The sequence below is a fragment of the Bemisia tabaci genome, chromosome 5 (genome assembly GCF_918797505.1).
Source record: "Bemisia tabaci chromosome 5, PGI_BMITA_v3".
Lineage (NCBI taxonomy): Eukaryota > Metazoa > Arthropoda > Insecta > Hemiptera > Aleyrodidae > Bemisia > Bemisia tabaci.
The window spans coordinates 28,897,069-28,912,457 of record NC_092797.1 but is presented as its reverse complement, the minus strand read 5'-3'; the positions used below and the strand labels follow the sequence as shown (position 1 = coordinate 28,912,457).

Genomic DNA, 15,389 nt, shown 5'->3' with positions numbered 1-15,389 from the left:
TATTCTAAACGAATTCTAAAACTTGTCCGTTTCGACGCCAGAATATGTGTTGATATTTGCGCTGATCAGGTCTGATCAGGATCTGTCGGAACATTTTAGAAATGTCGCAGGTAAACACCTTTTGATGCAGCCTGAACCTTGTAATGACATCAAATACATCATTTTGTAGTTTCGGCCCTGAGTATAAAATGTCGTTTAGCGATATGCCGGAACGAGATTTTTGAGACGCATCAAAAACAACGCGCAGTTTGGTCGTGGTGCTGTCCTCGCGAAAGACTGCATGATGAGGTATATAATAGGCCGCCTTTCCATGATTTTCCAAGGCAACGGGCTCCATGTGCGTAAGTGATTCATATTCATCCAAAAAATCGGCATACCTTGTGCTTAACACCGATGATTTTTCAAGTCGGCGTTCCATTGAGTGGAGCCGCTGAAGTGCATGTGTTTTTGAGTCGCCCAGTGGCGGAGCGCACTCTCGCAATAAAATGGGTACAACATAACAGCCACTTGGCAAACGGTAATGTTGTTCCTTGAACATTGTCTCGGCGATGACGTCATCCGGGTGCGCAGGCACCTTGGTCGGGGTCTCCTCGATTTCCCAGAATTTTCGAAGGAGGGTGTCGGTGTTAGCAGACTCACCGGAGCCGGGCGTGGTAATTAGTGCCACTTGACCCGGGTGACCGTGAGCGCGGTTGCCAAGCCTACCGATAATGACGTAGCCGAAAATGCTGTTGAGAGCGCTTAAAGTCCCGGAAGGTCCCATTTTCTTTTCCCCAGTGAAAATGAATGGGAAAATGTCGGCGCCAATCAGAAACTCAACTTCGCGTGCAGTGCCGAAGTGAGGATCTGCCAGTGGTAAGTGTGCGAAATGTTGCCGTACATGCTCAGTGATGTAGGCCTTCGGTAAATCAACTATTTTCTTGATGACCATCGTATCCGTTGGCAACACTGGCTCAGGGTTGAAGCGGGAGCGAATGTAGCAAGTGAGTTGACCTCTTACCCCAGTCTCGCCTCCCCCAATTCCTGAGACAGGTTCATATGTGCGTCGGTATTTGAGACCAACCCTCTGCGCTGCTGCATGTGAGATGAACGATGATGACGCAGCGCTGTCAACCACGCTGTGAATTTTATGATACTGACCATCCCTGCCTAAGATTTCGATCAGTGCTGAACCGAGGAGCACCGTGGGAACGGAATCTTTTGAGGAGTGGTCAACGTCGGTCGCCACCAGCGATATTTGGGGTGCGGAGCCGGAAACATGTGCGCTCCCCTCCCGCCCATCTTGGCTGTGATCTGAGTGATTTTGCTGTGTCTTTTCGGACGAAAGATTTTTCGTGGATAAGCAGAGCGAAGTATGATGAGTACCGGTGCAATTTCGGCAAGTACTATTTTTTATCGGACATTGGCCTACCAAGTGGCTTTCCTTGTTGCCTACCTTGTATTTCAAACAGTTGAAGCACGCGCCAAGCTTCTTGGCGTAATCTCTTCGATCAGGTGTCCCAAGTTTTTTGAAGCATGGACAAAGATAAAGGGGGTGAAATTCCTTATCACAACAGCGGCACTGTTGCTTATTTTCATTGGTAACAACCAGTGCACTTCGTTTTTGCTCGGTGAAGCGGCTGTCCTTGCGGTGAGAGTGTGACTTAGAGTTTTCACCGGCTTCCAATTTGCCTGCAAGATGCATGGAGTTTGCGCGTTTTTCCAAATAATTGAGCAAGTGATCATAATGCGGCATTTTATTATCGGTCAATTTGATTTCCCATTCATAGGCTGTTTTTTCACCGATTTTCGTCAAAATCAAATCAATAATTGGAATGCTCCAATGTTCGATGGGTGCATCTAGATTTTTTAAAGCTCGCAAATTTACTCTAAAAACATCTACCAGGTCACCCAAGGCTTTAGGCGTGTCCTTCTGCAATTTTGGATATTCTCGCAGATTCGAAAAATGTGTACGTGCAACACGACGAGGACAGTCAAACTTATCTTTCAATAAGTCTAAAGCCAGCTGATAATTGCTCTCTATAGTAGAGACGTTTTTCAGTAGATCAGCGGCTTTTCCTTTTAGTGCCGACTTCAAATAAAAAAGTTTTTTCACAGAATTTAACTTTTCATTCTGATCAATTAGAGACGAAAATAGGTCGAAGAATGACGCCCATCCTTCTAAGGACCCATCAAATTCAGGCAATGAAATAGTTGGTAGTTTGACTTGTGTTGAATGTCCACTCAGTGATTCAGGGGGTGTAGAAACATGCGTTTTTACACCTAAATCACGTTCCGGTGTATTTATGACAATTTCGCGTAAGTATTTCCGAGCGCGTGTGACAGCAATATCGTAGTGTTCCTGCATAATTGTCCGTTGATCTGTTTCTGCATCGACGGGCTCCTCGAGCCCTTCGATCTCATCCTGTATTGAGTCGAATTTGTCGAAGGTTTTTTGAAGAGATTCAAGACTTTGTACCAACAAATCTGAGTCTCTAGTGGATTCATCGTCTTTCCAAGCGTCAAGTTTCTTGGTGAAGGTCGTGATGTGGCGCTGAATGTTTCCTCTCTGACGGCGCAGTGTCTTGAGGCGTGCAGCTACATCTGTTTCCTCCATAGTTGAATAGCTTTTGCAAAAGCTCCAAAATCCGTATGAAAGTTGATTCTAATTTCACTAAGTAAGTCAAGTGAATGCCGGCTCAAGCTCAAATGTTGTATCCGGCCCGAGGGACCATGTTTGAGGATCCGACCGAAAATCGCACTCAACGGTGAGAATTTGACTTAGAGAAAAACCCCCCCGTTGGATTTCCGCCCGGTTCCTATATCCGGTCAGCGCGAATTATCAGCGCACCCGCAGGCGTGCTGGGTTCGGGCTGCGATACTTTACTCGAGAGTCAGCGCAGATCGGCAGCGTACCAAGCAGCGTGCTGAGATTTGTGCTGGATGCTTCGAGGAGTATCGGACCTGTAAAGGTGGATCGATAATGCTGAAGGCAAGTGTAAGTTTCATCAATTTATTTCAGGAGTTAGTACATCAAGCAGATAGGCTAACTCGGCAGTGGACTTGTGCCTCCAGGAGCTCGCGTGTTTCTCCAAGAGGGTGACGACGGGAACTGACGGGCCAAGGGTGGGCCCGGCGCGGCCAAGGGCTGGTGCCTCGGCGCACAGCGCATGCGCACTCCAGTCAAGGCTAGAGTGGGGGTGAGTTTGTGGAGCTGCAGGGACGCGGAGGTCCCGGCAGGAGTGTGAGAGAAGGGGGGGGGGGCTGGATACAACCGTCCACCACCGAGTTGCCTGAACTACAAAAAAAGTGCGAAATAAAAATTCTTTAAATCTCTATACAATATTCAACAATTGTTTTTGGCAGCACTGGTGTGAAACACTGAGGCGAGATCTTTGATGACCGCAATGACGCAAGTACACCAAGCGGGGTGGCTCGGCTCATCACCACTTGAGGTGACGGATTGACCCGGGGTGCGCCGCCACACCGGGAGGCTTGTTGGATGGGAGTTTCATTATGAAATACTTTATTTCAGTTGGAGAAGTGGGTTTTATGGGTAAGTCTACCGGTAGAAGCGGGTCTAGGCGCAAGATTTCGGCCACTGGTGGCAGATCATCATGTGGTTTGAAAGTCTTTGAGATGTGATTTCCCAATGCATTAGATTTCTGCAGGGGAGTTTTTACCCATCCTGAGCTTGTGTTGAGAGGCGGCATGGGTAGATGAGATCTCTTGATAGATCTTGTGATCTTATACAGGCTATAATTTGTATCAGGAAACGGCGTTAACCTCGACGTGAATTCTTTAAAGTTGTTGTCTCTTTCTTTTCTAAGAGCTTTTTTATAGTTTTTTGGAGATTATTTGTAGGTAGCCTCTAAATTTTGTCGTGCAGAGAATAGTTTCACACTTGATTCCAGTTTTTTGAAGTCATTCTCTGGAAGCAGGGTGTAACCACATCCCGTATCGACTTCGAAGCTAGTTTTCGTGCCGTTTATCTGAACTGTAGCAAATTATTTGCCTACATCTTTATGCTCATCGCTGAATGGCTCTAATAAGTCAACCGGAGAGAGCACGTTGCAATCATACGTTGGTTCGTAGTTAATAATATCATTGAGATTAATGTTATCGTTTTCAATAGATTCGACACTGTGAGAAAGCAAACTTTTAATACAAGCTTTGCTCACATGACCTTTGGTATTACAGGAGTTACGTTTGAGGTTGCCTGGATTAATTTTACATTCAGATGCTCGGTGATTATTCAGTCCGCACCTGATGCATAGGTCCGCGATGCCAAGCTTTCCATAATCAATTTTCCACTTGGGTTTGCGATATGAAGAAAGAACGAGAAGAAGACTTGAGGGGGTTTGATGGTTTGTGATTTCGACTTACTTGTAGCAGAATACATTAGTAGTTTTCCGTCCAGTGTCGAGTAGATTTTCCCGTGTTCTAAAGTGCCAGATTATTTATCTATAAAGACCTCTGAGTCTCCCATGTTTTTGAAGAAGAATAACAATCAACCGAAAAATAACTTAAACGAAAAATCAACTTAAAATAACACTCTGAGCAAGGCGACGAATTGAAGATTAAAGTGGGCGAACTGAGCGATAGGCAAGAACCAAGCGTTTGCATTTTGTCCCACATTTGCTTCGCCGAGTTACAGGTCATGATGTGTGAGAGCGGTTCATCTTCCATTCTTGTGACCAACACCTCCTGAGCCTTGGCATCCCTTAACTTGTACTCAGCCAGTTTCTTTTCTTCAGCAGGAACTTCTTCCTCTCTTACCGTGAGAGCGTAGAGACCTTTCGCCATCAGGACAACCTTGACATGATATTTCCAGACATTCCAATTTTTGCTGTTGAATCAGGGCCGGATAGAAGCTAAAAGGCCCGGGGCGGCTGGAAGTCGGAAGGGCCCGTAGGGCCAAAATGAGAGGCGGTGTATGTTGTTGGCACTTTCCTTAAATTCTATGATTTTGCGGAGTCTCCAATTAAGCGGAGTCGTATTTTCTTCCTTAGTCATGACCACACCTCCCTTTTTAATGTGCAGTCTCCTGTCTTCCATTTGTAAAGTTGTTGGAGTGTGTTCAAATATTCAAGTGACCATCGTTTCCAAAAATGTTGCGATATTTGCTGTAACATTTGCCAACGGGATAGTCTATTTTCAGGAGTAGTGGTCCAATCGTATTCGGGAAGACAGAGTAGCGGACCACCGATAAGAAAGTGCGCAAGGGTCAGTGCATCGATCTCTTCAACGTCTGCTGATAATGGGCATAGTGGTCTTGAATTTAGAATGGCTTCTATTCTTTTGAGGATGGTGATATATTCTTCAAACGTTAGTTTCTGCTCCCCTATAACTCGGCCAAAGGTTTTTAGCTTTAAGATTTTCGCAAAGTTAAGCTGGGAGCCGACTTTTAAGCTCGCTTTTCACTTTTATCCCTGACTTTGAGGGTTTTTTTCAAGGTGTTTTTGATCGAAATTAGTACTTAGGATAGGAAAATAATTAGGCAGTCAGAAAATCAGCACTTTCAAGATGCGCATTTTCACACAACATCCAAGATATTTGGGCAAGGTTTATCCGTACAAAAGTGGTGATTAAAGGTCCAAAGTACTTATGTGTGCTGTAATAGATTTGTTACTCTGCAATGTGAAGGTTGAAAATCTGAATTTTAGGTGCATTCTACTTTCACATAGTTCTCATATCTGCTATCAATTTCTGATTTTCTAACATTTCATTTTTCATGTAAAATACCCACCTCAGTGATAAGTATCCACTCCTTGCATTTCAATCTCTGCCTCTGCTTTTATAGGCATCCTGCGTCACACATTTCTTGCTAACATTGATTGTAGAACCATCGAATGAAAGTAAAATTTTGTACACCTTTCAGCTTAAGAAATTGATAAATCAAATGTAAATTTTCTTCAGCAAGAGGCAGCCAACGCCAGCAGCTCTTCTTGCTTAGAATGCTTCAATGTCAATGGTTGACAATCTGATAAAGTCATGCGGCTTGTCGCAATTAAAATGTAGGCTAATTTAAAAATCATGCGAGTCTTTCAAGTTGGAAGATGTTTAATGTCAATGGTTTCACTCTATATTCTCAGTGCCTACATTTTCAAGGAAGACAACACTGAATTAACAAAATAACGAATACTAACAGCTAACAACTAATAAAGAAAACAACTAAAATTTAAGGAATCCGAATAGAGACAGGGTGTGTCAGTGAATGCTTTCTCAAGTGATCTCTTTTCTACATTTTTTGTGTTCCAGGTATGCATTATTCTTGCAAGAAACATAACAGAACGGAAGTTTGAAATATCCGTCCAGAGTAAGCTATAAACCAATCATTGTAACACTGTAGATGAATATTCTTGTGTTTTATGCAAGTATTTTGTTAAATTATTGTGTTTGACGATTGTGAAATGAAGTTCTTGTGTGTATGCATATACTGGAAGTAGTATGAACAGTTCTCTGTGTTATGAGGATACTTTCAGTTTTCCTTTTTCTCTTTCTTGAAAGCTCAATTTGTTCAGCCTGTATTAAACTCTAGACCATTTTAACCTTGATTCTACAAAAAAACGTTAAACAAATGTATTCTGTCAGGGGAAAAAACATTAAGAAACAAATACATCTTCCGCTTGAATTTGTTTAGAACGTAGGTAACAGTAATGGACCAGTAGACAAGGTACGAATTTAATCATTCTGATATAAGGTTCGAAGCCAGAATTTCAAGTAGAACCTGATCAGCTCAATGAAAATTATTGAAATCAACTCCTAATTGAGATATTAACATTTTTATTTTAAATTGGCTGCGGTAAGTTTGAATTACCCGCACACAAGAAAAGCAATACTCCACATGAATCAAATTGCGCACTACAACGGTTTTGGTAGGCTTCTCAATCGAGCTGTTCTTTTCCCACCGTGTAGCGTTCAAAAAGTAAACAACTTGTTCTAGCTGATCATGAGCCAAAGCATCAAGATTGAAGTTGCCATATTTTTGTATTCTAGAGACTCACCACAACATTTAGTGTGGGATTTAACTCAAGTGGATTATTGTTTTTTTCATGAGCGGAAAGTTTGAATTTATGCTTCAACAACATTATTATCTTGGTTAGATGATTTCAGTAATTATAATCAATCGTTTTCCATGTGAAATTTTGGTTAAAAAACATACATCAGAATGCTTAAATTCGTACTTTGTCTACTAGTCCATCCACAAATGGTGTAAGCTACCAGTTCAACAAACTTAGTGTTGACAAAGCTTTTTACTTTCTCCTTTGATAGAGAAGCCTCATTGGTTCCTGTAGCAAGATTTAATGTGATATATTAATCTTTGTCTTAAAACCTGTGTCTTAATATACATTTTTTTGTTTCATACATAAGAAGACTGTACGCTTTAGAAATTTATCTCATTAGACTTTTTTTATGTGTATGCATTGCATTAAAAAATTGTCAATGTGAATTATGTTTTCAGCCAATAAGTGAAGTAAATAGATTTACATTTTTTTTATTTTTTAAAGGTTCAGTATAATTTTCTGAAAGTGATACATCGAAGCTTCGCAGTTCATTATCAAATCTGCTTCTGATATCTTGTTCCAATGATTTTTCATAATGAATATTCAGGTTTTTACTGTCATAAATGCTATGTATCCTATTTTCAACTTTTAGAAATGGGCGAACACTGACATATTTTATTCAAATGATTTGCAGCCTTGTGCTCCAGGCTACTTGTGAAACACTATTTTATGTTTTATAGAATTATTTTGTAACATTTCCTCAGATCCTCTTTTTCTTTTTTTGTTGTTCTTTTCATACTCTCATAGAACTTTAGACCACAAATACTGTTTGAAATGTAATTATTTTGTATTAAATCATCGTGTACAGAATGAATTTTAGTTCCATCTTTCCTCTTTGTTCAACTTCTGGCTACTTAAAAAAGACGGCAACCCTAAAATCGGAAATGAAATAGTATTAAAAATTGAAGCGGAAAGGTTTAAGAAGCAAAATGGCTCCGTCCCAAATGAAAAATTCGCAAAATTGGCAGAGATATGAAAGATTGTAAGTCTGACTGGTGACGTCATGCGCTCCCGGTGCGACTGCGGTTCACATGCTCACAACTTAAAGTCAGGCGCCGCGAAGTCGCCCAAATAGTCACACCTAAGCAAAGAAAGAAGAGTCGGCCAGGAATGAGCGAGATTAGGGCAAACTAATAACTTGTCGCCAACACGTGTCGGCCACTTGATACCATAGATAGAATGCAGACTGCAAAATGCCAGACGGAGCTCATGATGTCACGCCCAGCTGTTCTTTCGCGATAGCAGTTCAACGAATGCGAATATTTGTAAATAGATTTCGGCATCGTTCATTGCACACTTTTCTTCGTTGATTTAGCCAAACTTATTTTTAACGTTGCCGTCTCCTTTAATATGAACGATAGTTCCCAGTTTTTAAAATGGCGCTTTCATGACTTCCATATACAATGATCTAGCTACCTATTGTGGGACAACACTGATGCATACAGATCTTTTTACACGTAGTGTTTCATAACCTCTTGTGAAACAAATACAAGTGAACCAATTCGAAAGATTCACAGCCTGTACTGCTCTTTATAATCTGTAGAATGAGAAGCGTAAAATAGTAAGTTGGAGAAATCTACAGTTAGGGCAGCAATCAGTGGTTGTCACCTTGGTGGCCACTTAAGAATTTAAGGAGGTTACCACATCTCGTTTTATGTTATCAAATTGCTCATAAAGTAAATGAAATACCAGAGAGAAACCAGCGAACCACAAAAAACAAAACTTTACTTTTTGTTTTGTATTAAGACTTTACTTGAACATCCAAATTGCCAGTTACATTACAGAAATAAACTTTGAAATCCTATCACAGCTCAGCGCTCAAAACTCAGTTGATTTCTCAGAAACCTCAGCCCTACTCTGAATCAACTTCCTGAGTTCGATTTAATTTATTTCTATTATGTTTAATTTGAAAAATCAAATGATCTGAAAATGAATTCAGTTGTATGTAGTTGCAAGAAAAATATATTTAAAATCCTAATCTGCCATGTTCAGGAAGCATTGGAGTATAGCAAGTATGAAAAGCAAACATTGCATCCTCTCTTCCTGAAAAACAAGTGACACACCCCGAAAATAGTCATCATTGAGTTTTGCACAAATTCTGAACCTCCATAGTAGATGGTCTTGTGTATGAGAAAATCAGAGAGAAAAGTGCAATTTTTACCGCCGAGAAACATGTCTCTTTTTATCTAGCCATGCTCATCCAAGATAAGGTATCACTTTTTAGACTGCTGTGCTTTAGAAGATTTGTTCTTTTTCTATGAGAGAATTTATCATGATACAAAGCATTTAATCATGAATTTTTTTTTTTTTTTTTTTTTTTTTTTTTTTTTTTTTTTTTTGAGGAAAAGAAACTTCAGTTTTCCATTCATTTTTTTTTTTTAAATCTATGACAGAAATAGAGTATGTAGTAATATCATAAAAAATAATCTCAAAATTCATTCCATTAACTTACACAGACATGATTGGAAACTTCTTTCTTTTCCCCCTCTCAAGAAGAAACACTCATTACCATAGGCATTTCCAACAATTATACTGAAATTTTGCAAATGAATCGTGTCACTTATCCTCGGATGAAGCGATTTTGGCTAAACTTTTAAAGATAGCAGCGAAAGAGACGAAATTACGGCCGCGTAACTGAAGTGCTGAGAGACTTCACCTGCAAGGCTGCAAATTATCAGCTGATTATGAGACATTGATAACAATACATCAAACTGAGCGTCTCAAAATTGCGGCCCATTGAGGATTTTTCTATGAAATCACGAAGGAAGCGCGCCGATCCCCACTTTGGCAACAACACAACATAGTTTGACAGCCGTTTTTTATTTAGTATAACTAAAATTGGCAGCAGCTATGTAGGTAAAAGGCCATGGCACTTTACTTATCTGGCCTAATTGTAATGAGTTCCTTCCGTTACCAGTCATCAGGAATATGAATTTTGCCACAGACGGCTATCTTAATTATTTCTGCGCTTTTTTAGTATCTGCTTTGTTGCTGTCTCTAAATCAGGAAATGATAAAATCACAGTTCAACTTGAGTCTTTTTGTTTGGCAAGCTCCTCTTTCACATGCTTTGGAAGTTTGATTCTCCTTCTCTTTTTTTTATGGGTTTTTTCTGGATCTTTCTCTTGAACAACAGGCTGTGGTTTCTTTTTCTTAGGCCTAGTAGCTGGACCTTTTCTCTTTTTCTTGAACTTTGGTTCCTCATCTTTAGGTTTTCCAAGAAGTTTCTTTTTCAATTTATTCAAACGAATCTCTTCAGACTTTCCAACATTGACTCTGAAAACAATGAACAAAGAGTAGTGAGTTCCCAAACTGTGCGAAAAGACAAGAAAAAAACACTAACAATAAGGCCCAAATACCGACAAGGTAAGGAAACACCCAAACTTGTGTAGATCTTTCAGCATGACCTCAGTTTAATATTTCGATGCATCTGCCTGAACTGAACAATTACCCTCCCCCTAAATCTTCCACTGAAACTAATTTGAGTTCATTTTGTGACTCATATTCTAATTGTTGAATTTTTTGGCTTTAACTTCTCAGCAGGAGAGTATGGATCCAGCACTTTTCTAAGTACCACTCTGTTAGTAGAATATTTACTCACATGGCCAAGTTTGCAAGGTCGAGTGTAGGTCAGCCTTACATAAACAGGTTAAAAGATGAGACAGAACAAGAGATCAGGCAAGAGAAAAAAATTAAATGGAAGAGGTAAGTGCTGCGAAGCAATAATATAAGTAAGATGAAGCATCTGGAATTTAAGCATCTTCCCTTATTTGGGTTACTTTCACTTGATGTTTTTGTCTTATAGCTAACAATGAGAAAACTAAATTAATTTAAGAGGCAAGTTTAAAAGAGTAGGTATTATGCATATTAAACGGCTCTCGGTGGCCTTTGATGGAATACTTACCGAGAAAGAGACTCATTTGTTGCGACTTTGACAGAAGTCAAAGAGGGTGGCTCGAGAGTGGGTGCTTTGTGGTCTATGTACAATAACGGTGTACCAGGAACTTTCCGTGCTTTGTACTGAAGATCTCTATCTTGAGTTGCAATAATATACCTGAGGGACGATTCATTAATGTGTTAGAGGATGCCTGTTTTTAATTCTTCTTCCAAAGTGTAGCTTTAAAGTAGATAAGTGAAGGAGAAATTTGAATAAGAAATCAATGGAACACAAGAATTTTGAAGGGCTAGGAAGTTGAGCAAGAAGGAATCCAAATTGTTGATACCTCTTTTAAAACAATGATGGGGAAAAATCCACTGTATGGATGATTCACTAATTAAATGGTGTGCACCTTCGCATACTGCCATAGCTTCTTGTCTAATGTTGGTGTGGTTTTCATGAATTACAATGAGAGTGGAAGCAGGAAATAAAAGGCCTCTTCTATGCTTACGATTGGTTTAATTTGAGTCAGTAAGCCCTCGTTTTTTGAGATTGGAGCAGAATAGCTCTCAGAAGGCCAATTTTCCTGCACTTCTGTCGGTTGACTCACTTTCAGTCTGAATGTGCAAAAATTATAAAATAAGTGTGAATACATCTGTGCAAATGGATACAATACAAACTGAGCTCATTGAAATACTCATTAATGTTCCATCTGTCTTGATCATACCCGCAATGATGTTGTTAGCAATTAGTTTCTATTACACTGTAAGAGTCTTCAGCGTCCTGTGCAGTTACGTCAATTACAAATCCAAAGGATTGTGAAATTTGAGTGATCGCTTGAAAAGAGGAAAAAAAAGATGCAAGAAAGATCTTACCGGTTGGTATTCTTCTCACCAATCATAGACAAGAAACATTGGGCTCCAGAAATCGGATGCTTATCATGCCCACAATGATGAATGGCAAACTGTTTTACGATGACCATGGATCCATAGGCTTTCGCTCCTGGAAATAAAAATTAGGTCAAACGTCAAACTGACGCAGAGAGGAATTTAAGTTTTCTAAAGAAGACTAACTTCAAATTAAGTAAGCAGTTCAGACCCTTCCTCACAGTTGGATAAAAAGATATCTGAGCATCCCTGAATTCCCTGATCACATGCTTTGCCAGTAAGTTAAAGCTCAATGTGCGAGTCGCTATCTCTGTGAAAAATTCCTAGTCTTATTCCCTCAGGAAATAATCTTAAATTTTTGGGAAAAACTTTCCTACAAAAAAATTGAGCTTAAGGTTAAGGGTAAACTGGCCAATGGGCTTGAAATTAATTTACTAATCCTTCTTTCCCCCAAATCTTGAGCCTCACAAAAAAAGGGTCTGAAAGATAATACTGTAACATGGGGTGAATGGGGACAGTTTTTTATACAAAAGCACGTCTGTGGTCTACTGATTTTGAGAATTCCGATTTTTTTTTTCCTTTAACTGGAAGTTGTGACCTTTCAAGTCCTTTACTTCCCCCAAAATCGTAATGACACGAAAAGAACTTGATGCAAAAACGGCTTTTTTCGCCCCCCCCCCCCCCCCTCTGGAATTTCTTCAGACTTTGTCTATTGATTACTCACACTTGAGCGCTTCTTTATCCAAATTTTCAGACCCCCAACAAATTTTTGGGAGGAGCTAAGGGGGGGGGGGGGGGTGGAAGTCAAAACCTGTGAACTTTGATATCTCTTGAACAAAGAAAGATATCGAGGTCCGATTTGGACAAAAAATCGTCTAAAATTGCATACTTTAAGATTCTAAAGGTCGAAATCCCGATAATACATTTTTAAGTTAACATATGTGCTTTTTTCCAGTTTTTGGGTCTAGAAAATTTCTTTTACTTAAACGAAAAATTTACAATGATCTCAATTTTTTATTTGAACCAAAACCAGTTTTTTAAATTGTTTGCCTTTTTCCGCATCCAACGAGTGGTCCATTGAGCTGGGGAACCGAACGATTCCGGAGTTATAATCGATTGAAGTTTCCGCTCAACGCGCGCCAACCGATTTTCGCGCGCAACAAAGTCGGGTTTGACTGTTATTAAATCAGACTGAATGTTCAAACCAAGCAAAATGCATTTTTAGGGACTCTTGAGGGTCGCTGAGTTCAGAAATCACAGATACTTCCAAAAAATTCACTTTTTTAAAATTACAGCTCCGTAACGCTATTTTAGAGGCCCACTGAGCGCCGACCGGCCTCTCAGTGGGCCTGTTCCTTTGAGAGACACTTCTTCCCGGAGTGAAAAAAAGCTGATGAGTTTTACCTAACGATTCAGTCTCATGAATGATACAAGGAGTTGTCAGTAGCTTAATCTCTGGTCCAATATAACGCTGTAATTGCTCCCTGACACTCAGATGGTCCTGAAAACAAAAGAAGAAAAATATTAGATGTTGATTTCCAGTTTGTAGTGGAAAAAGTAGGCAACTCGCGATGCAAAAAAATTTCAGGGGTGGGAGTTCCTCCAATTAGTGTAGTGAATAGTCGAAATACACAACACTCCTATGCAATAACAATCCCTTCACCGTGTAATTGCAATTTACTGAAATCTCGCCAGAGCCAGAAGTGTTGTTAACTGGGTTGGCATTTGTGAACTTTCGACTGTCACAAGCAGTAGACCAATTTTTTTCTCAGCGCACATCAGTGGTGCTGCTCACAATTGTGATCTGTTGGACAACGACGACACTGTCGCTTAAAAACAGAGAGTCAACGACTGCCACTTAGTTGACGACGGCTCTTATTGAGACGGTGGAATCAACAAAAAATCCTAATGTGAACTGGGAAAAGAAAAGAATAGGTAGACAAAAGTCACATCAGTCTGAATGCATCAATCATCAGTTGGCCCATTGGTTCGCATGTAAATATCTGTTGAGTGGTACCATTTTTGGATGTGACACTTATTTATTTTCTTCTTTCCCCAGTTCTACTAGTATGAATGCCAGGGTCAAGCTCTGATAGTTATTTTTTTTATTCCAGAAGCCGACAGACAGTAATCCTGCAATTGGAGCCCTATTCTCTCTAAAGTCCTGCAACCATTATGAGGCAACCATTAATGTAGAGAAAGGAACTCGGGTCGCCAAACTAGGTATTGAACCTGGGACCTCTCAATCATGGAGGCACCGCTACCACTCCCCACACGAGTCCAACAAAATAAGTGGTTTGAAAGGAGGCAAAGTTGAACATTTTCTGACATAGGTTGTAATTTACATGGAAAAATGAGTATTTGAAATTGTTTGACCACTTCAATAAATCTGTACGTAAACAACCACGAGAATGAAAAATGGCTCCGTCACAGAACACAATTCAGGATGCTAAAATATTTAAAAATTACTACCGTCAGTGCAGCATGACAAAAGGTGCCATCAATCAATATTTGATAGGGTTCGTGAAATCCATAGTGCGAACAATAGAAATTGAGGTGTTTTCGGACTTTCTTGTACCGTTTCAGTTTCATAACTTATGAAAATGAGAAAACTAAATATAGAAAACACTACACATAAAAGCACTAAGCACTCCGTTTTTTACGACTTAAACAGAGATAATCAAAGACGAAGGACTTGGTTTTGGCCAACTTTTTGGCAAAACAGGTCAAAAAGGCACTTTCTGATTTTTAATAACCCGAGAACATGCTCGGCTCGAGAATTCTAACCTACAAACATGCATGTGACAGATGTTAGTAAACACTAATGAGCAAAAAAAAATTCTTGATTTTTATAAAATTTTTTATTTTTTTCCCAACCTTCCGTTCATATAAATGAGCTGAAATATTATAATTTCTACCTATTTAGTCATAAAACAAATTCAAACATCCAAAAAATTGGGAAAAAAGCTAAACATGTGACAGCCTAATTTTCTTCATACAATTTGGACTCAAGGGTTTGCAAACTTGTATATTGTAATGTACACAGAGACAACTTAACTGAAGTGAGCTACATAGTTACCTACAAAGTTGATGTCCGATGTTTTCGGAACAGGTAGTATTCTAAAAGATCCGGAAAAGATCCGGAACCATCTTAAAACAGCGGAAATCGTTCCGGGATCGATTTTCACGGTTTATTAAACCCTTTTGGAGTCTTTCGTATTAATGAATCGCAGATATTATCTTTTCAGAGCCGATTGGCAGAAAGGATAGCCCGAGGAGAGGCCCGTCGCGATCAGATGATGGCCAGGGAGAGGTGCATAATGCATTAGGGATGCGGGAAAAGCGGGGGAGTGTTAGGGAGGGGGAGGGGGGAGGTAGGCTAAAGGAGCGGTTGGAGGAGAGAGGGGGAGGGGGAGAAGGTAGGCTACAAAGGCGGATGAAGGAGGGGGGAGGGGGGAGGAGAGGGGAGGGGGAGGGGAGGGGGGAGGGGGGAGGGGAGGGGAGGGGAGGGGTGGGGAGGGGGGAGGGGAGGGGAGGAGGGGAGGGGGAGGAGGGGAGGGGGAGGAGGGGAGGGGGAGGG

General features: G+C 40.3%; 3 protein-coding genes across 4 annotated transcripts in view; 1 reads left to right on the top strand and 2 right to left on the bottom strand.

The window, feature by feature from the left end:
* Ge-1 (Enhancer of mRNA-decapping protein 4 homolog Ge-1) overlaps positions 1 to 7,860 on the top strand; it is a 51,466-nt gene extending 43,606 nt beyond the window's left edge. For both annotated transcript variants that reach the window (XM_019052658.2, XM_019052659.2), the window contains exon 22: positions 6,241 to 7,860. The gene's annotated coding sequence lies outside the window, so the exon portion shown is untranslated. The remainder of the gene's footprint in view (positions 1 to 6,240) is intronic.
* LOC109035278 (uncharacterized) lies at positions 5 to 2,596 on the bottom strand. The gene has a single exon (XM_019048851.2). The coding sequence runs from the start codon at positions 2,594 to 2,596 to the stop codon at positions 5 to 7; it is 2,592 nt and encodes an 863-aa protein (XP_018904396.2).
* Positions 7,861 to 9,403: 1,543 nt separating the features above from the next.
* Positions 9,404 to 14,596, bottom strand: LOC109037836 (rRNA-processing protein UTP23 homolog). Its single transcript, XM_019052661.2, has 5 exons — positions 14,282 to 14,596; positions 13,214 to 13,310; positions 11,798 to 11,924; positions 10,950 to 11,099; positions 9,404 to 10,321 (listed from the first exon to the last, which is right to left on the bottom strand). The coding sequence occupies exons 1-5, from the start codon at positions 14,399 to 14,401 to the stop codon at positions 10,072 to 10,074; spliced, it is 744 nt and encodes a 247-aa protein (XP_018908206.2). The 5' UTR covers positions 14,402 to 14,596; the 3' UTR covers positions 9,404 to 10,071.
* Positions 14,597 to 15,389: the final 793 nt, after the last annotated feature.

Bases quoted from the DNA above. Each gene is read 5' to 3' on its own strand.
- LOC109035278 (XM_019048851.2), bottom strand. From the start codon at position 2,596: ATGGAGGAAACAGATGTAGCTGCACGCCTCAAGACACTGCGCCGTCAG.
- LOC109037836 (XM_019052661.2), bottom strand. From the start codon at position 14,401: ATGAAACTGAAACGGTACAAGAAAGTCCGAAAACACCTCAATTTCTAT. The intron at 13,311-14,281 runs GTAGTAATTTTT...TTTTGTTTTCAG, and splicing joins TTTGTCATGCTGCACTGACG to GACCATCTGAGTGTCAGGGA. The intron at 10,322-10,949 runs GTAAGTATTCCA...CATTGTTTTCAG, and splicing joins ACAAATGAGTCTCTTTCTCG to AGTCAATGTTGGAAAGTCTG.